Below are 23,499 nucleotides of genomic sequence, written 5' to 3' on the forward strand. Positions count from 1 at the left end.
CATTTTACCTTGCCTCCAGTCCCTGAAGGCTCTGCAATTTTTTCAGGTTTTATGTCTTTCATGACACAGACAGCAGCCATGACAAGTTTGACACCAGATGGAGGATTTTTCATTGATTTGACAATTGATATATCAGAAGGCTAAAATAAAAATCACATTAAAAAAAATTATGACAAATGTTATGCCTTTCTCACCACTAAGATAAATGAACTAACACAAAACCCGGTAAATTATAACACCATTACCAGTGAACATAACTACAGAGGACTTTGAGAAGGGATGATACAATGTTAGCAAGACAATTAACAATATCCATCAATGTATCCTATCCAGGGGAAATAAAAATTAAATAAATGCTAGTAACTGTAAACTAATGATGAATTAAAATTATGTTTTAAAAAGTCCAGGTGAGAATATTTTTGATACACCTCCATAAGCATCATCTAAGACATCTCATATGCTCAATAACCCCTAATAAACTTCCTCCTACTCTATTAAATTCTTGCAGGACTTTCTCAACAATACTGCTTTCAGATCATGTGTAAGTCATGACAAGGACAAAACCTTTAAACCAAAGATCCAGATAATTCTTATGGCATTTGTTTGTGGCTGTTACACACTGGCAGTCAACATTAACTTAGCTGAAAGAGGAAATGCAGCTGATCCCACTGCTGGTAACCTCAGGTTTTGGTTACTTTTCCCATGAGTGGGCTTTCTTGCAAATAAACAATTTTTTAAATGCACCCCCAACTCCTTGTATTCTGAGTACATGAAGAGGAAATATAGTGAACAATGACTGTACAGGTCCTCTCCTTTGCCAAAACTGAGGCAATTTAACACTTTTCAAATTCTTTTCATCTTAGTGTGTTCCTTCCCAACTAAATGGAAGAATTTCATCATATTAAATAACTCTTTCAAATGCTGAAGTTTAGATCAGCTTACCTTCAAAGTGTCAAGAGCATCAAGTGCAGCCTCCAGGGCTGGGATTGCCTCTGCCAGGTCACTCTCACATTCATTTTTCAGTGTCTGAGCTTCTTCAGCTTTTTCTGAAGCAACTTGTTCATCTACTTTTACAGTTTTTCTTTTTTGTTCTACTTCTGCAGATTCTATTTCTATAGTCTAAAATAAAACACATGGGTGAGCTTCCTGTTGAGCAGTGAATGATCAAATAAACTGAAATTACCTAGTATGGCACTTATGGAATACTGTAAAATACAAAGAGAAAATTGAAGTATTTCAATATTTTCATAGATTTTCAATATATGTTAAGGGAATAATTTGTTTCTTAGCATAATGCAACATCATCATGAAGCTTCAACCGTAGGTAAACTGACTGAAATCAGATTACTGTCAATAAAAGCTATTTAAAATACGTTTGAAATTCAGGAGACAAGAAACTCTTCACATTTGTGCATCAGGCTGTAATTAAAAAAGGAGTAGCTTTTACAGTGAGTTTTCATGGCTTCATAGTCTAAAATACTGACTACTGAAATATATTTTCTTTTCAGTGATGAGTCAAGCCTTCCTCCAAGTACTCCCTTCTCAGTTCTCCAGAAGTGACATCTAGTTTTCTTAAGAGTTTTGTAAGAGTAGGTAGAAGAGATATCACTGTATCTGTAAAAACATTTACAAATTAGAAGCAAGTGCATAGAAAAAAGTCAATCAAATCTTGCTTTTTTGTGATGCAACATTAACATACTAGCTAATGTATTTTCTCAAGCCAGATTTTTCAAAAACACCTAAGAGATTAGTTCCTAAATCCCAGTAAATTTTTAAGTTAATCTTTTTCAGGCTCCTTTTAAAATCAAGTATATAATCCCTGTGCATGCAAAGACAGACTGTGCAGAACTGTTCTTGTTTATTTTGTATGCTGAAGAACTATTTGTGGGTTTTGCAATGTTTGTGAATGATCCTTGGAAACTCAGTCTAACCACTATTAGCACAAAGGTTCCTATAACATCCTCCAGCATGGAGCTTAGGCAAGGACTGTATAACCAGAATCCATCTTGCATAAAGAATACAATTTTCTTCCAGTTCTAAGGATATAAGCATAAATAGTGGCAAGTTTCACAATACTGCAAATGCCAGTAAAAAAGAAGCAAGCTCAAAAACCTGAACTCAACTTTTATTTTCTGAAAGTCACATTATCAGCAATCTCACGCAGGCATATTCTTTAAAACCTATCTACAATCAGCTGAGATACTGAAGTAGAAGTACATTGTACGATTAAGAGTCTTAATTCAAAGATAATTGTTCCAAAGGGGAAATTATGGATCCCAAGTACACACATGCTTACATAAAAAATCACGAAGTTACATTTGTGTAACTCTACCTTCATCATGTTTACGTTATCCAATTTAGCCTCTTCCAGTTTGGGCTGTAGCTGAACTAGTTCTTTCTTCATCTCACCAACCTATACATATGCAAAAGAATTGGGCAGGATTCAGAATTGCCAAGTACAATTTCCAACAATTTCTGTAGGACCTAGATTTTACCTAATGAGTAATTTATTGATAGAAGGAAATAACATTCAGTTTCAAATCAAAACACTCCAGACTTATTTTTGTCCTGTATGTACAATCTCTAATTTTATAAGCTACATTCACATATAGTCCTCTGTTCATATATTGCATAGCAATATATGCTTACAGGTCTGTGGCCTCTAGCACAACTGCTATGATGGTAGGAAAGAAAAGCCAAATTACATTTCTCATAGTTGTACTGTTGAAGATAGAGCTAAACAAACCCTAAAGTAACACGTTTGACTGACTTCTCCAGGAACAGATCTGCTTTTGCCAAACATTTTTTTTTTCAGCTCCACTTTGTCCTAACTTACCTGTGATTCAGCAAAGGCTAGTTTATCTAGTCCATTCACATATTTCTTCCTAGCTTTCATTACAGTGTCTCGTTTCTGAGTAAGAAGTTTCCGAAACGCAGCAATAAGCTCAAGATAAGAAGTAGGAGTAACGTAATTATGGCGCCCCAGATTTTGAAAGAACCTGTTAAAAAAAAAAGTACCCTTAAGTTTTGTTTTCCTCTTTTAGTTTAACTATTGTTAGCAAAGTTATGTACCTGTTTGACAAATAATAGGAGTAAACAATTTCAACAATTTTATGTAATATTTTTATGCAGGCAGATAGCGTAATTTAACTTTTAATACAGAAATGAGTAGTAAAAAAACCCAATCACCTACTATTTTGTTATTTCTTACTTCTAAAAAGTCAACTTTTGAGTTCTCTGTTGCTCAGTTTACTACTTTCAACAGCATAATCTTTCCCCTCTTAGCATGTCTATAAATTAACAAGTTGTTTTCAAAAGAAAAAGACTGACCTTACAGAGAGTGACAAAACTGAAGTATGAAAGTATTTACAGATGGGCACAACTTCCTGACGCTCACTGTCTGTGAGCTGAAGTGTTTCCAAGAACTTATTAGCCACACGTTCAAGGGCATCTTCAGGCCACGGCTGAGGGAGAAGTGAGGAGAGAAGCATTTCTAAAATTCAGCTGTTAGCAGTCTTGGTACTTTAGAAACAATTTTTACCATTCAAAACACCAGAATGAGACAGACTAGTCCCAATTATGTCTCAAGACAAATGAACTGATATAGGGGTTAGATCAGGCAAGCAAGGCCACTACCCATGCCATCTTTTCTGGCAACTCCTGACTGATCTTCTAGTTGAAAGTTACATATTGCCATTCTATCCAAACATTTCTGTGTCTATGTCATTCTTTGGCAGAAAAAATTATTTGATGTCAGCATCAGGCCAAGCTATAGAGCTAACTGCACTCTACTGAGAGTAACCCTGCTTACATCAAGGATCGTTAACTACAGTAATTTTCCAAGTTTTATTCTGCTATAAAAGATCTGCTGATAAATGATAGGACTTGTATTTGCTAGTCATTCCTATGATGCATGATCTGCTTAACAGGCAGCAGAAACTATTACCATTTTACAATCACATGGAAATGTTTTCTCTAGTCCTTTAAAACATACACGTTATGCGATAAAATGACAAATTACCATCATCAAACTGAGAGTATTCATTACTTCAGAAATGTAAAATCTGTGGCAACAAAATTTAAGTTTGTTTAGTTGTAAAAATACTGAGATCATACACCGAAGAGCTCCCAAAATATTACCAAAAATGCCTATGCTATTTTAAAATTTTGAAAAACATGGAGTAATTCTATAAAGAAGACAAGAGAAAATCTAATGGGACATGAAAATATAGATTGTTAGAAAACAGAAGTAGTTTGTTGAGGAAACAACATAAATATTTTCACATACCTGGAACCAATCAATAGTACAGCAGTTGATGAGTGATGGAAACTGTCTCAAACGATTGCGGAAAGCATCTCCAATTGGGCTGAATGCTACCACAATATGGACGTTTTCTTTGCAGCAGTTCACAAAAAATGCAAACAAGGCCAACGGACTAAGTTCTTCATGTTTATTGCCAGCTTGAACTATTGCACGAACACTCTTAGGAAGAATACATAGGGTAAAAACTGTTACATAATTTCTCATTAAGCACTTCTGAAGTCCTATAGCAATCCTGTTAACAATAGCATCATCATGAAATACATTTTTTTTAATTGATACATGAAACAGGTAGAATAACTAGAAAAACAGAACAAGTAGTGAATACTATTTGAGAACAGGATTACAATATTTATCCATGACCCTGACAACTCATTCTAAAAATTATCATCTGCTGCTTTGAGCAACTGAGAATACATCAAAACACAAACTAAAAATTCATCCCAACATGAGTTCCAGGTGGATAAGACACATTATGAAAAATAAAAATTCCTAATTAGCTCCCTCGGGAAATAAAGAACGAAAGCCTTCTAATGATAAATACAAATATCAGGCTTAATTACAATCAATCTTCAGTCACTCAAAGATTTCGGAGATACAAACAGATGAGGCAAATTATACTCTCATTACACAAAAGCCGCTACCACAAAAGCAAATCTTTTTCTCATCATGTACACTTTAAGTGCCATGTAAGTCCCCTAAGCAACATTTCAAGACATTAACTTACTAAGAACTTTTAAAGCTTTAATATTATAGTAAAATATGCTGTATTTACCTAATTGGAAAGGAAGATTTACGTTTCAAACATCAAAACATATTCCATTCAATCATTTACCAAAACCAAGAAGAAACCTCTAGAGTTGAAATTAAAGACTACTTCATGAAAGTAGTATTATCCTCAATTAATTAACAATCCATGTAACACTGACCATAAAACCTTAAAATTCAAATTGTTTTCCACAAAAGCATGTATACTTTGTATAATGCCGCAATTAAAATATATGACAATCATTAGTTTAGTAGCAATAGAGTAAAAGTGGAAATATTTTGATGGAGCAGATTTAAATGAGTAAAACACAACTTCGCTCCAGTTGGCATATTATGGGTAGCTACCAAGTTCTAGTATACACCAAGTGAATATATTCATACAAAGTGTAAAATTGTAAAAGAGCCACATTATCTTAATATTGTTATCATATACCTGTTAAGAATGAAACAGTAATAGAGAAAGATTATTAGAATTATAATCTAACTTCTTTGCAAAATACATGGAATGCAGGTATCAACATGCTCCATAACTTAAGTGCAAGAACAAACAATACAGTAATATCTATCAAGTGATATAGCTATTTCAATAAAGAACATTTGTGTATGTACTAAGAAACACTTTCAACATCAACTAGAAGCATACCTAGCTAATTTATTAGTAATCATACCACCAAGATAAGAAGACAACACAGCATACATTTCCAAATATTATTAGCCAACATTAAATTTCCGACTTGATGTATACAAAGATACGCACTGGTGGGGCCATACCTCGAATACTGTGTTCAGTTTTGGGCCCCTCACTCCAAGAAGGATGTTGAGGTGCTCGAGCATGTCCAGAGAAGGGCAACAAAGCTGGTGAGGGGGCTGGAGCACAGGTCTTATGAGGAGCGGCTGAGGGAACTGGGGTTGTTTAGTCTGGAGAAGAGGAGGCTGAGGGGAGACCTTATCGCTCTCTACAACTACCTGAAAGGGGGTTGTGGCGAGGTGGGTGTTGGTCTCTTCTCCCAACTAACTAGCGAGAGGATGAGAGGAAATGGTCTCAAGTTGTACCAGGGGAGGTTCAGATTGGATATTAGGAAAAATTTCTTTACGGAGAGAGTGATCAAGCATTGGAATAGGCTGCCCAGGGAGGTGGTGGAGTCACCATCTCTGGCAGTGTTCAAAAAACATGTGAATGTGGCACTTCGGGACATGGTTTAGGGGGCATGGTGGTGTTGGGGTGATGGTTGGACTTGGTGATCTTAAAGGTCTTTTCCAACCTTAATGATTCTGTGATTCTGTGAAAGATTGACACCTCTCCCTCCCAACTGGTGACTGCTATTTTGAAAATCCAAGCCTGATTTTAGGTAGAAATTTAAAAAAAAAACTGGCCGAGTACATTGCATCTTTACTTCTGAGCCTGAATTCACGGAGCACCAACTTCTCACTGAGTAGAAATGTCAAGACTATGAAATTCTAACAATGCCCTAGTGCCCTAGACAGCAAGAGTGTATTGACAAGGCAGGTTGTGTTTTATCAAAAAGTGTCTTTGTCCTTAACTGATCAATGAAAATATTACGATGTACATTCTTCTTCTGCACAACACACTACAAAAAATAACTATGGCCACAGCGTTTTTGTGAAGAAAGTTCGCTACGTGCACAACTTAATGTGTTCATGAACAGAATGCCAGGTCAGAATTAAAGCTAGTAGTAGGCATAAACTACTCCCTAAGTTTACTAATAACTGGCTGATTTATCTAAGGTCTCAAAAAAAGTCACAGAATTAAGTGCATATATCCAAAAGCCACACTTCACATTAAACTGACAAAATAGACTAAAGGGGACACAACATTAAAGAGAATTTCTACAGATACCTCTGTAATTTCTTGTTTTTCATCTGCTGCAAAAAGATTGGGTACCTCCCCAGTGTTGAGGACACTGTCAACATCTTCTAAAAAGCTTTCTTCTTTAATTTGTGCATCTGTGATCAAAAATACCATTTTCAAGCCTTTTACACCTGCATTCTTCAGAAGACTCTAAAAATGCAAAACAGTTAAAACATTGTACATTCCAAAATGTCCTGCCTCAAAATTAAGTAAAAATGCAGACAGGTTATTAATACTCACTTTCAGATCTCCTCTCCAATCAGCTGTACCATAGGTCTTAGAAATCTCTGGTTGAAAAACACACATTTTTGCCATGAATGCTGCTAGACGAGTCAAAGACTGACGTCCACTTCCTCCCATTCCAATCAACAAAGCATTACCCCCTGGCTGCTTCAGAATACGGCTTATACGAGACAAATGTTCCAACACATACCTATATTTGAAATGTGCTGATTACCAGAATGGCAGAAATACATATACAATTTGTGCACCTATAAATCTGTGAAATAAATATAGAAGGAGCATCTCCAAAACAAATTGCTGAAAGTGGGGTGGGGGGTGAGGTGGTGTGGGTGGGGGAGAAGACGAAGAAAGGGAGTGGGTAAGCAGCACAAAATAAAATAAAATTCACAACTCTCTTTATTCAGATAAATTACAAATTACTACAAATTGCCAAAAGGAATTGGCAGCGGTGAGAATAGGAGCACTGTATGGATAACCGTGTCAAAAAAACCCAACATTAATTCTCTACTTCTAAATCATAGCAGTATTATCAGTTTTAACTTTTTTGAGGTATAACAGTTTAAACAATTTTTAAAGGAACAACTCGGGCAAAATGGGTTATATCAACAAACCTCTCCCTTCCCTCTGCCTCTGACAGTGTTTTATAACTTGTATGTGAAATAGAGGTTGGAACAACATCTTCAGAAAGCAGGATCTGCACATTACTGAAAGTCATAACTATTGTGAAAACACAAGCATAGTTTATCTTGGAATATGCAGCAATGTCTACAGGAGATCGCCTACTTAAGCACAGGGCATGGGGTAGTTAACAGTAGTTAAAAGTGGACTCAAAAGAGGGTAAAGCGTTTCAAGAGAGATAAATTGTTTATTTTGATTGGTTAGAAAAACAAAGGAGTCAAATCCAGGTGTTATCCATGAGATTGGACCCTAAGGCTACAGTTAGACATGCTCTCCTGGCTGCTGTTCAGTGAGGTAACTGGGATATTTTTTCTACACTCAGGAAGTGACCTCTGATCAGAGGCTGCAAGCTCTTCAAGCTCCCAGCACATCTGTATATACAGGTACTCACAAATCCAGGTTGTCAAAATGACCTAGACTAAAATAAGCTGCTATTAGAAGTGTTTAAACTAACCCTAATCACGTTCACGAAGCATCTGCATGTCAAGTTACACTGGCAAATATGAAGAGGCAGTAATCTCTAGCAATAGGGAGGAGGAGGGAGTTGTGACCTCCTAATCTGTCTCAGTTATAGCTCTGCCTGATCACAAGTTAAAGTAACAACAGCAGTCTAAGATTTCACAGGATTACCTGCAGCACCAGGCTGGGTACGTGCCCCAAAGTGGCGCATGGCTGTGCTGCACAACAGAGCACACAGACCGTTACGATTGTGCTGTATCTCACTCTGCACCTCACAACCTTAGAATCCTTGTCCTTGGTGAAATAAAGTCCAGTGGCTGCAGGGAAAATTGACACCCATCCTCACTGGTAACAGAGGCCTAGCAGAAGTAGAGCACCCACCTGATTTGGTGCACAATGTTTCTATAATAACCAAAGAATACATTCAAAGCCCCTTAGGAGACAAACTTCTGATTATTTACTTTCAGATAGAAGAAGTAGAGGCATAAGAGAAAAAACATTTCACTTCCATCCAAAAAGGTGTAACACCACAAACACTTTTGTGGATGCATAAAAGGGAGGTGACGTACAAAAAACACAGGCCACAAAATTGGATATACTGAATTATCAAGTATTGCTTAAAGCTCTTAATAATACAGATTGTACACACCTGAAAACTACAAGGTTCATTCTTGTTTTATGGGTTTGATTATATTCATCCAGACACTGCTCCACAACATCACTGAACAGCTGAATGCTTGGAATTTCAACATAAAGTCTTTCATCTCCCTCAAGTTCTGGAATCATGTAGTCACCAAAAACCAAACTTCTCATGTTTTCTTCTGTTACCTATGGCAAATATTCAACAAATTATGAAGTCCAGTTTAATATTTAATAAACATATTCCTCATTGGAATTTTAGAAAATGAAGGAGAATTTAGACAAATATTCCAGACACAAGAACTCCGAAATATTTTGAGTCACAAACACCACTCACCTCAAAATTCTCTATTTTCCATATTAAACAATATACTTATTCTTAATTTGTTCTTGGAACACAATTGGCTCAAACAGCCAACAGTCTTATAATAATGACCTTCAGATTACACCAAATTTATACACATGTATGTTTAGCAATTTTCAATGTTATGAAATGGACAACTAAGACCACAAAATTATTTCTTCTACACAAGGAAACGATAGGGGAAGGAAAAAAAGAAGAACAGAGAAAAGGAAGACAAGGCATACAGTATAACATGACTATACTACATTTTAAATAGTAAAATTTCATAGCAATTACGGAATACTGTTTACCACACAGTAACTCAGTCACAGGCTAAATTAAAAACGGGAATGTCTCATTATCCTGTAAAAACAGGGCTCTGGAAGTCCATTTAAGAGTATTCATACTTGTATTTCTCCTTGCAGGTACTGTACTATGCGCAGGTCCCAGCTACTTTTGTGGTAGTGATTTATAAATTACTCTGTTTTTTCTGTTATGTTACCTCCCATTGCCCAAAGATTCAGTACATGCTGCTACATGTCCAAGAAAAAAAGTGACAGAATTTTTTTGAAAAGTTGCTCTGCTCACCTACTGATTAATGGGATGCTTTATTTCTATGTGCAGACATGTAGGAGCTTAATAAAACACTATGCTTGGTAAATTAAGTTTCGTAAGATATAACTAACTCAGGGGTTCTTGGGTAAACCTGAAAAAATGTTGCACTATTTTTTAGATTGAATGAGAAACAAGTTTTTGATTCACTACCAGATACACAAAATTCTTTTATGGAAAAGTAGTAAATTTACCCACATTTTAAATGAAATATTTTTTTGAAAGGATGTTTACATACAAATGTTTTTACTCTTTTTTTTTTTGCCCCTGAAGAAGCCATTTTGCCAAATTTAACTCAAATTTCCAAGCACATTTGATCCAAAATTTCACCTGTGATTGAGAAACTTCCTAGTCTTAAGTTTATAATGAAAGCAATTATTTTGCAACAGGTTAAGCATAATACTCACAGGTGTGTTTCCTTGCTTCAGGTGTGCAAAGACTGAATCAAATGCTTCTTTGAAATGTTCTTTCACAATATCTTTCATTAAATTGAACAACCAGGCTCTATCATTGTCTTCCACTAGACGGTCATAGAAGACACGAAATACTTCATGTACAAACAGCCGAATCATTACATGTTTGCTTTCAACTGAATTTCTCTTAATGAGCAAGCAGCCATGGATAACACGTGAAAAGTCACGCAGGTTGAATGTATAATGAGATTTGGCTGGTGTGGGCAAAAGATTTTTGATGGCTTTCTTATACACCTTAAAATAATAGCAACAATAAAAAGAACAAAATCAACAGAAGAGTAACACGGACTATTATAATAAATCTTAAATGTCTTCTAGAATTTTATTTCTCCAACAAGAACATTTCACACTTAACAAATCCTAATAACGTCTAAGGATCTTGAAGCCCTCCGAATATATCAGATGCACCTCATGCAGTTCTGGAACATACATGTACTACAAGTACAAGTGTCTTTTGCTCTAGTCTGGAATGCATCAGCTGTTGTTAGCTCATGCTGTTATGACAGAAACAATGTAATTTCTCATTACATTGACCATAAATAACATGGTGAAGTGAATACGGAGAGAGGAAACTTTTACTCTGTCTCTGGATACTCACTAATTAAATTATTATAGAGCCAGTAGAACTGTACTGAACAAATTAAAGGAAACTTTTGCTAAGGTATTTGCCTGTTACCTCTAAAGTGGCAGTGACAATTTGATTTCCAATTGTGAAGAACTCAGGAGAAAATTCACTCGTCCGTAGGTAGAAAGAGACTACGGTAGAGAAAATGCGCACCATTGTTTCATCGCTAAAAGAATTAATAGTGCAAATGTTGAAGTGTCGCAAAAATCGAGGAGTGACAGGATTCCTCCCACCGCCTGGAGGTCCCATAGCAGCAAGTAACTGTACATCAACAAGTGTAATTTTAGATGTGTCCTTTAAATCATACCTTCAAAATAAATTGTAATGTGACATTTAGATAGTTACAGATACAACACATTTGTTACAGCTTAGATGCTTCTATATTAGAGAGTACTCTCTGCATGCATATGTACTTAAAAATAGAAAAATATAGTATGTATTACGTAATATTATATATATATTTTATACTTTTTAAAACAAACAAAAAAACATCCCAAGAAACCAAGAACAACTTATAACCAAGAACAGTCTTATAACTACACGCCAGTTAATCTCAACATATCATCTGCTGGCCTGAAAGAAAGATTATTTGTTTAAACTAGATTACATAAAACCTGATATGACATTTTGAGATGAGTATTTAAAACTGTCATGTGTCAAGATATATTATCTCTATTCAAGAGGAACAGATATTTGAGCAGTGCCTGGAATCACAGAACAATTCAGGCTGGAAGGGACCTCAGGAGACCATCTGTTCTTATCTTCCAACCTAAGGAGAGCCAAAAACCTCAAAAGCAGGGAAGACCTTTAGCTTATTTTTCTTCATGCCTATTACCAGATCTGATTTCACTGTTGTTTTTAAAAAATATTTTTGAAATGTTGTTAAAAAAAAATTGTGATGACTAATAGAATCTTGGATGACAGTAAAAACCAATGCAACAAGTAAAATCTAAACTTTTATATAATTGCATACACATATATACACATACACACACACCTAAAACTTCCAATTCATTCTGAGGAGGAAGAGAAAGGGAAAGGAACAAGAACTGCACTGGAAAAAATAGAACCAATGGAAAATGCAGACATAAAAAAATCCAGCTGTAAAGCAATGATTTTATTTATATATATACAAATAGTGCTGAAGATCAGCAATAAAACCTTCCAAAAAACCCAAAACAAATCTGATGATCAATTTCCTAAATTGAAAAGTCACTTAAAGAACAACATAGAAGTTGCTTCAACTTTAAATAATATATTTGTATATAAACCAAAGCTATCTTAACATTTACAAAGCACATTATAACAGCAAATGCAACAAGAAAAAAGTTTCAATTGTATCTTAAATAATTACCAAAATCCATGGTCAAAAAACTGTCTTAGAAGTTCTATAGGAGGCTGTGCACCATACTTCTCCAAAGCAGGCATATTCATATCATCTACAAAAATAATGCACTTTTTTCCCACTGGAGGGCCAAAGACTCCTTTGCGTCTCTTGTCCAGCCTGGCCATAATAATGTTCTATAATGCAGACAGGAATATTCAAAACATAGATTAAATATTCATATAAGTTATCTTTTTGAAACATAAATGATCTATCCTACTAACCTGGGTCTGATTGGCACTGGTGCGAGCTGAAAAATTAACGAAGAAGGGAAAGTAGCGCTCCTTTTCCAGGTTGTTCATTAACTTGTCCTTGACGTACACAGATTTCCCAGTACCTGTTGGTCCCACTAAAAGCAGCGGTCTTCACAAAGAAAGAAAGCATACAGACTGCAGAAATCTAATGAACTATAAACTAATTCCAATTAGAAGTCAAAGGTTTTACTAACCTGCCCAGCTTGCTCTACCTCTAAAAACGTTAATGGCTTAAGAAGAAACTAAGATGTTTTAACATATCATATAACCCTCTCATAATTTTAGTTTGCTCTCACCAACAAGACAAGGGGGACAAAGAGAAAGAGACATTTCTCATTCCCTCATTCTACTAGCTTTGGAGTATGTATGAACATACATGGGAGTTAAGTTTCTCCTGATAGGTCTTGCAGTAGTTTAAACTTCATAAAACTTTCAGCTTTGAAATTTAACCTGAAGCTGTTCTGTACTTCATTCTGTTATATGATTGGACCATAGCTCATATAACTGATTTTTATATGACTAATCAAAGAAAAAAAACCCAACTCATTACCAAAGAAGAAAGAGAGTACAAAAACTCTTTGGGCTGTCATAAAACCATCATCAGAATGAGCATACTAAAACTGGATTATAATAAGGTTTCATAAAGACAAAATCAGACTTTAAGGCAACAAATTATATTGTTTGTAGTAAATGTCTATTTTTAACAGACCAAATAAACTTTGAGGGCTTGATAAAAACAATGAAGTCAAGGGAAAGAATAAGAGATATTTCTACCTATGACCAGTATTTCAGGAATTTGCACTGCAGTGAAGTTACTTACTTTCCATGGGTAACAAATAGCTCTATCAAATAGGTATATCGGACTGTATCCATAGTTGGGACTATAATATCTTGAATCTTCACATTTTTATCACTGTAAGTAATATTTTTAATAAATCCATTCCAATGAACCCAACACCCTCTGCCTTTCAGCTAGGAAGAAACACAGATGTAAAATAGAATGGTGTTACTGCTATACATATGACAGGTTTTCTCTACTACTTCACTTCTGAAAAATGAAAATAATGTTTTTTAATAAATTAATGAATATTAAATGTTTCAGAAGTTCATATATTTAGTTTGCTTTACCTCACTAATAAAGTGCTAAAGCACATACCTAAACTTAGACTTCTTTCTTTTCTTAAACTTTTTGTTCAGCCAAAACAAACAAAATGTACAAAAAACCAACAGAAAACATATGCAAAAATTAAAAGGTGTAATTATAATCCAATATTTCTGATGGATACTATAAACAAAATTTTAACTTAGGCAAACTGCCTGTGGGCTCTATATCCTGCTTTTCTTCTAGACAGTCGACATCCTTCCTTCTACATGAAACCAGATTTGAGTCCACCAACTTCTGTTTAGCTACAGAATAACTATAATGTGGCAACATTATAAATATAACTGATGAGTATATCTTGGTATTTTCTAAAAAAATTTTTTCAGCACATTACTGTTCAAAAAAGAAAAATAAATGAAAAATGCACGGTGGATTTAATCCAACACCAATACTTCACAACATCCAACTAGCTTTGTAAAGTTAAAATAGCCATCGAGCTATATTTTCCTTCCATTTGGACTAATAAGAGTCTACTTCAGTCAATGCAGAAGCAATCAATCATACCTCATACACGTAGTCATAGACCAAGCCTTTCTCTTCAAAGGGACATTCCCATTTTCCCACACTCGTTGGTACAGGATTTATGCCAGATTTCCCCTCCAAAGTTTCCCTCAAGAAATTATCAAAAATTATCCTGCTGTCAGCATCACAAGTTCCACCAATGGACCAGACTGTGGCAAAAGCAAAGCAACCCTGCAAAGGCAAACAGACGAGCAACTGTCTAAAAAGTTGACATATTACAGGAACCTTGTATGGTCTGATTAACAAACACAATTCTGAAAAATACTGTTAAACAGATAGGTGTTACAAGTTGCCTTTGAATAGCCCTGGTCTAAAGAGATTTAGAAATCTGATTAAAGACAGTTTATATAGATCTAGATATAGATGAGAAAAAAAAAACGCCAGTGACTAAAGCATTATGTCACATGACAAAGCCTGAGAAGAGTTCAATCATGTGGTCTCAGGGATTTTCTAATTGCAAACCAGGATCCAGGAATTTTCTAATTCAATTTTAAATAAGTACTTTTACATTCTGTTTCCTTCAGTTTTTCATAAGAACAGTCATATAAGGTCAGACTGAGCGTCCAACTAATATAACTGTTAGAAAACACTCTTCCCAAGGAAATTTTGCTCAAAAAGCAAGCCAATCAGTATTACATGAACACTTACTTCCTTTAAGGGAAACACTTTGCTTTAGCTAGTTGGTTATTTAAAAAGCACATTTCCCAAAATTAATTGGGAAAATAGTAACACAAGTAACAAATACGATTAAATATAAGACTTGTGTCTCATCGGGGCACCTCCAAAGTTTGGGGGAAAGGTCCAAGGAGGTAGTGAAATTGTTTCACATCTCTTATTCCCAAATTGAAGTTGCTTTGATTAGTCAAATTATTTTTGAAGACCAGCATATGCAGAAACAGATACACATTTTTCTACAGGTTAAAAAACCAACCATAATCCATGCACGGATGTTTCTGTTGGTGGGATCTTCTTGTGCAGTTTGACAAATCAACATTTCAAAAAGCCGTGTAAGAGCTACTACAACATTGGTATTGCTTGTAGGTACCAGTTCCTAAGAGATAACAAAAGGATGGGTATTGTACTTTATGTGTTCAGTTAGTTTACATTTTAGAGCTAAAATACTAAAATAATTAGATCATTAGATAATTCTGAACAAGTATTTGAAGGCAAGGTTTACACTTCCTTTTGTTCAAAAGATCATTTGCCCTCCTCTATCCTTGAAACATCAAGACATTTACCCTGTTAACCATGTTCATGGCTACCAGGTGACCACTACAATCATACATCTTAAAACAAAAAAACCTCACAGAAGTAACTACAGCAGTACATGAGCAAAAGCCTAAGCACTATATCACACAGAGTTCGCAAGGAACTACATGTATTTTTCTCCTAACACTTAAAAAAGTACTTCCCTATTCAACACGACATCTTTAAAGAAAAAAAATACATGTACAAAATTCTCTTGGGAAGACTTTTCACTCAGCGCTTCAAACACTTTACTTTTGAAAAGAACGAGGTGAAAACTATGATCAGCTAACAATACAAGTCTTACCTAACATTCTCTTTTAAACTTTCCAAACTGGACCCAAGAGTTGCCCTTCTCAAAACAACAGGAGGCTGCTGCATATTCATTCTAATTGTGCTTGTCATGAGAAAATAGTCCCTCCCTACCAAGGATAACAGAATGGAAATGGGCACCTAGCTACTGCAGGACAAAAATGGCAAAAAATACCTTGCACTGCTTCTGACGGAGTCTTAATGCTGGTGGTATTAACCAGTCAAAAAGCCCCTGCAGAAGATCTTGATGTTCCTTTAAGTTAAGAGGTTCAGGCAGTTTACTCAACCAAGAGGTAACAAGTGGCCTCCAGCCCAGTTGAGAAGGTTCCAAATAAATCATGCCACAACGACTGACTGTAGCAGGCTAAGGAAAAAAATTGTAAACTCATTTTATTATACATTTAACATATTTAACTTTGTTTTATGTTTTCATTAAATACAAAACTTACTGATGCCTGGGAAAGATCCATTGTTTCAAAAATAAGATTCATCTGAAGGGACATTTGGATGATTTCCCCACTCATCAAGCAAAGCTTTAATAATAATTAAAAAATATAATCACAAGATTAGAAAAAAAATTAGTTGTAAATTACACTTCCTGTCACAGGAGAATTCTATATGAAAATCGGCAAAACCAAATATTAGCCAAAGGCAAGGTCAGGCACATAAAATGTTTAATCACTTGGAGCAATAATTTTTTTTTATTCAGTTTGTCACTTAACTGTAGTACTCCATATTATCCTACCAGTAGGATACAGATAACTATCAATCTTGTGTATGACAAGATAAAGACAAGACAGCAAGCAGAAAGAAGAAAGGATATCTGCTGCTATTGTTGCTAATACTGAAGCATTCCAGCTGCAGACCTACCATTCCTACTTATTAGAATGCCAGTTTGAGCATTTTGACACACTAACATCCAGAACTTAAAATATTGTCTCTAATTTTTATATTCATTTTGAGATTCCTAAGGCCCATTTTTGAAAGTACTGTAAGATACATGAAATATAATTAAATGTAATTTTTAAAATTTAAATTTCAATTATTTATGTTACAAACTTATAATATGACATTAAGGAAATACTATACATTCAATGTTGTACAGCACTGAGTTGCTTCTGTGATTATTATTTCAATAAAGTAAATAAAAAAAACCAAACCCCCAAAAAATCCCAACCAAAACAAGCTTACACCTTGTTACCAAAGCCACCTTGCACTTGCTCTTTTCAAATGCCAGGCACTGCTGTTTGCATTTGTGGTTTTATATGTAGAAGAATATTTTCAAAATGTCGTTTTATTTAGGCACTTATTTCCACTGACTGATACCTTCTTGTTGTCATCCAGAACTGTGTTCATGCTTTCTATCCACAGAGTATCAATTGGGCCATCAAAGATAACCCATTTGCGTTCAGGAGTCTCAGATAATGCAAATTCTCTGAAAGTATTAGCAATTATACCATCTGTCCACTAGAGGGGGAGAACGCAGGAAAGAAAAGTAAGACATAGTATTCATAGTTCAATTTAAACTGCAAGCAACAGAAAAAACAGATCGTTTTTGCAGTACTTTGATTATACGGGTTAGGAATAGACAGAGAAATGAATATAGTTAAGTTTGGTATGATTTCCTAGCACGGATGTGCTAGGAAATGAACCTCAAGAATGATATTGCTTTTTTTGCATATTTAAACCTACATAACTGCATACACATTTGGTACTGCATTTTTTTTAAACAATAATTTAAAACAAACCATAAAAGTATTAGTTAAAATAAAATTTACAATTGTGTTCTCATCTGTGTTTAAAATAACAAAATCACGAATTCAAACAGTTTACTATCCAGAATAATGGAGGTCTGACATATACAGGAAAAGGGAGAAAAAAGAAAGCACTAGAAATACTAACAAGCAGAAAAAACAGACAGACAAGCTCCTAGTCTTGAACCCATACTGGTATGTTTGCTTCTTTTTTCTTAAAACCAAACCAGTAATTTAATTTATAGCACAGCCCTATAAACATTGTCTGGAGACCAGGGAACAGACGAAGAAACGGTGTCTGGAACTGGGTCTTAAAAACCAGACACACGCGCTTTGTAAACTGCCTTTCCTGTCCCCTGAAAACAACTGTGAATGACGGCATGAGTTAACCTGAAGTTAGAACATACTTACACAGAATCACAGAATGGTCGGGGTTGGAAGGCACCTCTGAAGATGATCTGGTCCAACCCCCCTGCCAAGGCACACACACGAGTGCACTCATACAAACCCCATGAAAGCCACAGCACGTGAGAGAGGAAGACAGATAAAGGTGGGCAATTACTATGCACTATTTTTAAAACACACGTTACCTCATGGGATACCAGATCAAACTGCCCAAAAAGCTGACCCATAGTGATTGATTTTGGATTCACAGTTCTAAAAATTACTTTTTCTTCTTCACCATAACCACGCTCTTTCATAAGAGACAGTGTATCTGCCAACACATGTAGAACTTTGGTCTTCCCAGAAAAAGACTCCCCTACCAGCATAAAGCTGTTAGATGGAAAAAAAAAGCTATTAATAAATCATGTCTTGCAATTTAGACTTTTACAGACCACATGAAAGCAAAGAGCATCATTCATATGCTTAAAGCTAATTTCCACCTAATTTTCAAAAAGCACAGCAAGTAAATCTGGTTGCTATATACAAAACATCATTTCGGCAAAAACAGTTTATTTGCACATGCAAATCTGATTGCACAGCCACTGTATACAAGTTGTCCTCTAAAACGTGGATTTACCGCCACACTATTTCATTTATTTGCTGAATCAAAGATTACCTCCTAGTTACTTTTCAGTCTAGACAGAGTTTATAGCAAAGTTCTGGAAGAATACAAACAGTAGGAACATGTACTACACACACAAAACCAACAACAACAACAACAAAATAATCAAACTATCTTTGCCAACATTTCAAAATAACTTTTTTAGTCACCCAGCAGAGGGATGCAACTATAACTGTGTCACACTGAAAAGATTAATTAATGAGCTGAATATTAACAATCATATGGATAATGTCATATTGTATGTATTTTCTCCACAATTATTCAGTAATAAAATCTAGGAATAAAATGGCAGAGATCTGATAACTAATATTTTAATATAGACAAACTTTTACAGTTGGAAGTCTTCACCATACTGATACCTGCATCTAAAATCTTTATACAGGTGAGGCTACTTTGGATATCAAGAGTAGTACAATTCCCCAGACACACATTTGCAAGAATTTTGGTACATGTAAAAGCAGTATTGGTGACAAACTGTTCCAACACAAACAGAATCCTTTTGCCACCCTTAAGACCTTTTATACTTGATATAAATAACGACTACAGTATAAGTCAAAATTACAACAAATACTGCTTGTGAAACAGTAATGAGAATCTTACCCATGTCTAACAATCATCATTTCATATGTCTGTATCATTTTCTCTATAAAAGCTTTTACAGGTTGGACATTATGTCGAATGCAACATTCGCTGGCACATTCCAGAAAATCCTAAAATCAAAACAGATCATAATCTTATCATTGCTATAGTTTAAATTACTGTCTTGCACTTCTACTACAGTAGAACAGTTTATGCTCATCACTAAGGGCTTCAAATTAATTAATAACTGAAGTACTATTAATCAGAATATAGCAAATGTCCCTTGAAAAGAAAATAAATCACGTCTGTACTTCACATGCTAGAACAGAAGTTAACTACAATTTTTATCTTGAGGAGAAGGCACACCACCATCAGGAAAACAACATTTGCTTTGGAACAATATGCTTTTAACAAAACTCTAGTATTACTGCAAATTTTTAAAAAGTTAATCCATTTTGTCTTTTCCAACATGCTCATCTTCCCAACCATCCTCCTACAAAGGAGCTATGCTTTAATTGTTGCTATAAACAAAAGAAAATACAAACACAAAGCTTAATCTCACTTAATTATGTCCAAAAATTAAGAAAGAAATCAGCAAAAGACTCTAAAATTTGGCAAATCTGCAGGTCAACTTCCAATCTGTAGGATGCTTTACACAACCCTTCCAGATGTAAGGGAACTCAGATGTGGACTATATTCAGAACAGATACCAGAATATTCTTTGGTACTAAGTTTCATTGCAAACATTCAGCAATTTTCCTTATCTTGCAATAACTCACAAATTATTGTACTAATTACACTTGGTTAAAAACAAAACACCACAAAACAACCCACAATGATTATGACCAAGGAAAAATTACAAGTGTACTTACATTGTAGTCTGCATTGGGAAGCTTGATTCCAGGAAATAAATCACTAGTTATACCCATGAACAGAGGTATATCATGTGACAAAAATTTAGGCTTGTTCACATCCTTAATTGATCTAAGAAGCTAGAGGAAACAAATATACATTTTACTGTTCTTATTAAAAACACAGAATAAACTGTTCAGCAATTAAAATAATCTAATAGGTAATAAAGGTTAATTAATTAAATGGTGCCTTTAATAAGCAGTTAAGCACAACTGTGCAATTATCAGCATAGCACTGGAAAGCGCAGCATGTATTTTATTTTCTTCATTTCACAAACTAAGAAACGTGGATCAGCGATGTGACAAGACACGGTGGAACTGCCTTCAGAACTCAGAACTGCGTGCATCTGTAAAATTCCTTAAAAATTACTCCCTCAGGAACTTACCAATATATCTTCATCTTCCGTGGGAAATTTCAATTTTAGATTCCCAGCAGCCACCAAAACAGCTTTAACTGCTCGCATACCATAGTCATAGTGATACTGAGAGGAAAGCTGTTCTGAACAAAGCCTGTAGGTCATTACTATCTTCACTGACAATGACTTAGCATTCAAAAATCCATAGGAATAGAGCGAAATTTCTGCTATCAGAGCATAGTTAGGAACCATCATGGCTACTGTTCGGAAAAGAACCTGAAATACATACCCAAAGAAATATCTTTAAACAATTAATTGAGGAATGGAAATTAAGTCAGAACTTTGGCAGCTGATGGATCAGTATTCTTTCCATCATAGCATTTATAACTGAAAACAGTAACAGCATTTTAAATTAAGTACTGCTTCAAATGATTAGGTAAGCTCTGGATCATTTAAAACAGTTACACTGGAAAGCAGTGGCCTGCAGAACATTTGGGAACCAATGAAACAGAAGTATTACCAGTGTTTGCAGCTTATGACTTACTAGCTGTCAGCAAGCTGCCATCAAGATCTATCTCAATGTACTGTCCAGTGCAGAAAGGACACTGTCTCCCCCAGTTCCTTTCTCTCATCACTGTCTCAAGAAAACAGCTTGCCCGTTACACTGATACATCCAACACAGCAGTAAGCGAAGGAAGGTGGTGTGCACGGCAGGTGAGGGAACGCACTTCCTTTCTTTAAGTAATCTGCAGTTGGTATACTCTCATGCTGCATTAGCTCTGCTTTAAGTAAGCATTCACAGTATAGTTCCCCCTGAGGCAAACTGCTCTAGCCCAGTAGTTCTGTGCCACACTGAGTCTTAAGGAACAGATGCTGTTCCAAAAGGCTCCAGATTACTTTTCTAAAGCCAAGCCTCTTCCATGAAACAGCTAATCTAGTCAAAACAATCATATCAAAGATTTTATTTAATCAGGTAATCTAAGCAAATTCATCACAGGTATTAAGTGTAGTTCACTAACACCTCTTTTAAATAAGACTACGATAAATGTAATGTAAACATACTTTCTTAAAGCATTTTTGCCAACATACCCCACAATCTTAAAAAAGTTACCATCCAAATCTTATAAGCTACCTACAGCCTGACACTTGCCAGTTTACTTGCTCCAGTATTACAGCCTTTGGCCTGGAAAATTAATAATGAAAAACACTAATAGATGCAAGAAAATAAAAAAATATTTCAAATTCCTTCAAAAAGAACGAAGTATTGGGCAAGGGGGGAGGGTGTGTTAGTATGTGTAAATCCTATAACAAGTATCTGTTTATATTGCAGGTGGTAGAGTCTGAATTAACACCAGCAATACATGTGCCCCTCAATTTTTTTTAAAAATTAATTCTTAAACAGAAGCATGTTATTTTATTATTTTACCTTCAGATTATCTGGAAGTTCAGAACGTCCTGCGTAACCTGGATTCATAGTAATAGCTACAAAACAGTTGGGGTTAAGCTTCAGTTCAGTTCCTTCAAAAATAAATGTTTCTAGCTTTGTCTGTATGGCTCTCTGGATGCAAAGGATCTGCTGTGCCACAACAGACAGTACTTCCAGTTCAATGCGATTGAATTCATCAAAACATGCCCATGCACCTGATGAAGCCAAACCCTTGAAAAACTGCAAATGAAAAAATAATATTGCTAACAGAGTCTTAGAAGATTCAACAGAAACTACGAGTATCATGTTGGAAGTTTAATTACATGAAAGATACAATTATGATAATGATATCTAAGCGTGTTTAGAGCAAAGATCAGTGATGTACTGAAGAACAAAATTTCTTCATTCTAATGAAATGTAAATCAGAAGGTCCTGACCCTGTGAACTCTTGTTTCTTTCACATTTTCATTAGCAACTTCATAGGATTTCACAAAACACAGAAAATTGAACATACGTAGAGACCAGTATATAGTGTCCAAGGATAGCAGACGACGAGTGCCTCTCTAAAGTAGGGACACTACAATTTTCATCCTAAAAAATAAAATACAAAATACATTTATTTTCTGTTTACCTTTCCCATTGCCAGGTAGTCAAGGCCATCAGAGCAGTTGAAGACAACACACTGAACAGCAAGAGCTTTAGCCAAATCTTTGGTGGTCTCTGTTTTACCTGTCCCTGCTGGACCCTCTGGGGCACCACCAAGGTTTAAATAAAAGGCTCCAATCTAAGAAACAGAAATAGTTTATGGAAATCATTAGTACTTCATTCATATGAAATTATTCTGAATGAAAATGTTCAATTAAATTGCACTAGTCTCATGCAGTCATTGTAGCTAACATTAAAAGTATGGTTATATTAATTAAAAAATCAGCTGAAATTTACTTACAGCTTGGAAATACATACAAGAGAACTGAATTTTGACCCTAACAGAGAGTTTAGTTTTATTGTCATCATGACCCTCAAACTTCATTGGACCCAATATTTCAGTTCTTGCTTAGATGCATCTTTCAAATTAAATTTGATGCAATTACTTTGTTGCTACATTTTTTTGATCTCTGTTTTTCCTTTAATGCAAATTTTTCCTCTTTTCTTTTTCTTTCACACACTGTTCCCCATTGTTGCACGTGTATTCCATATTCTCGCCTATATTCCATTGAAGTAGGAGGAAAATCTGACAGAAAAACATGAAGTTGCAGACTGTAAACAAAAATTCAGACGTATTTGGCTTCCAATCCACAATTACAGGGCCATATCTATATCGACAAGCACTGGGAACACTGTATTAAGACCTTGGTGGGCAAAGGATGAGACTTCCATTTGCCACAGTGCCAGGCTTCCAGCTGCTTTGCTCCAAGATTCAAGGTCTGTGAGCCTAAAAAAGAAACAGACTACCAGCTGCATCGCCCTCTCACATCAATGTACCTTGACGTTTTGACA

General features: G+C 35.3%; 1 protein-coding gene across 1 annotated transcript in view; it reads right to left on the minus strand.

Moving 5' to 3' along the window:
- Nucleotides 1-23,499, minus strand: part of DNAH12 (dynein, axonemal, heavy chain 12) — a gene marked incomplete at its 5' end in the record, with an annotated part of 66,911 nt that overhangs the window by 20,751 nt on the left and 22,661 nt on the right. Inside the window, 25 exons of the mRNA XM_010292232.1 lie at nucleotides 9-140; nucleotides 943-1,119; nucleotides 2,333-2,413; nucleotides 2,837-2,999; nucleotides 3,331-3,464; nucleotides 4,289-4,483; nucleotides 6,948-7,109; nucleotides 7,200-7,392; nucleotides 8,989-9,167; nucleotides 10,341-10,640; nucleotides 11,083-11,338; nucleotides 12,386-12,552; nucleotides 12,640-12,778; nucleotides 13,490-13,641; nucleotides 14,336-14,524; nucleotides 15,285-15,404; nucleotides 16,086-16,274; nucleotides 16,360-16,443; nucleotides 17,237-17,377; nucleotides 18,255-18,438; nucleotides 19,331-19,440; nucleotides 20,182-20,301; nucleotides 20,607-20,852; nucleotides 22,003-22,242; nucleotides 22,634-22,786. Coding sequence (XP_010290534.1) covers nucleotides 9-140; nucleotides 943-1,119; nucleotides 2,333-2,413; nucleotides 2,837-2,999; nucleotides 3,331-3,464; nucleotides 4,289-4,483; nucleotides 6,948-7,109; nucleotides 7,200-7,392; nucleotides 8,989-9,167; nucleotides 10,341-10,640; nucleotides 11,083-11,338; nucleotides 12,386-12,552; nucleotides 12,640-12,778; nucleotides 13,490-13,641; nucleotides 14,336-14,524; nucleotides 15,285-15,404; nucleotides 16,086-16,274; nucleotides 16,360-16,443; nucleotides 17,237-17,377; nucleotides 18,255-18,438; nucleotides 19,331-19,440; nucleotides 20,182-20,301; nucleotides 20,607-20,852; nucleotides 22,003-22,242; nucleotides 22,634-22,786 — 4,206 coding nt within the window. The remainder of the gene's footprint in view (nucleotides 1-8; nucleotides 141-942; nucleotides 1,120-2,332; nucleotides 2,414-2,836; nucleotides 3,000-3,330; nucleotides 3,465-4,288; nucleotides 4,484-6,947; nucleotides 7,110-7,199; nucleotides 7,393-8,988; nucleotides 9,168-10,340; nucleotides 10,641-11,082; nucleotides 11,339-12,385; nucleotides 12,553-12,639; nucleotides 12,779-13,489; nucleotides 13,642-14,335; nucleotides 14,525-15,284; nucleotides 15,405-16,085; nucleotides 16,275-16,359; nucleotides 16,444-17,236; nucleotides 17,378-18,254; nucleotides 18,439-19,330; nucleotides 19,441-20,181; nucleotides 20,302-20,606; nucleotides 20,853-22,002; nucleotides 22,243-22,633; nucleotides 22,787-23,499) is intronic.

The sequence above is a fragment of the Phaethon lepturus genome, unplaced genomic scaffold, assembly GCF_000687285.1.
Source record: "Phaethon lepturus isolate BGI_N335 unplaced genomic scaffold, ASM68728v1 scaffold13748, whole genome shotgun sequence".
Taxonomy (NCBI): domain Eukaryota; kingdom Metazoa; phylum Chordata; class Aves; order Phaethontiformes; family Phaethontidae; genus Phaethon; species Phaethon lepturus.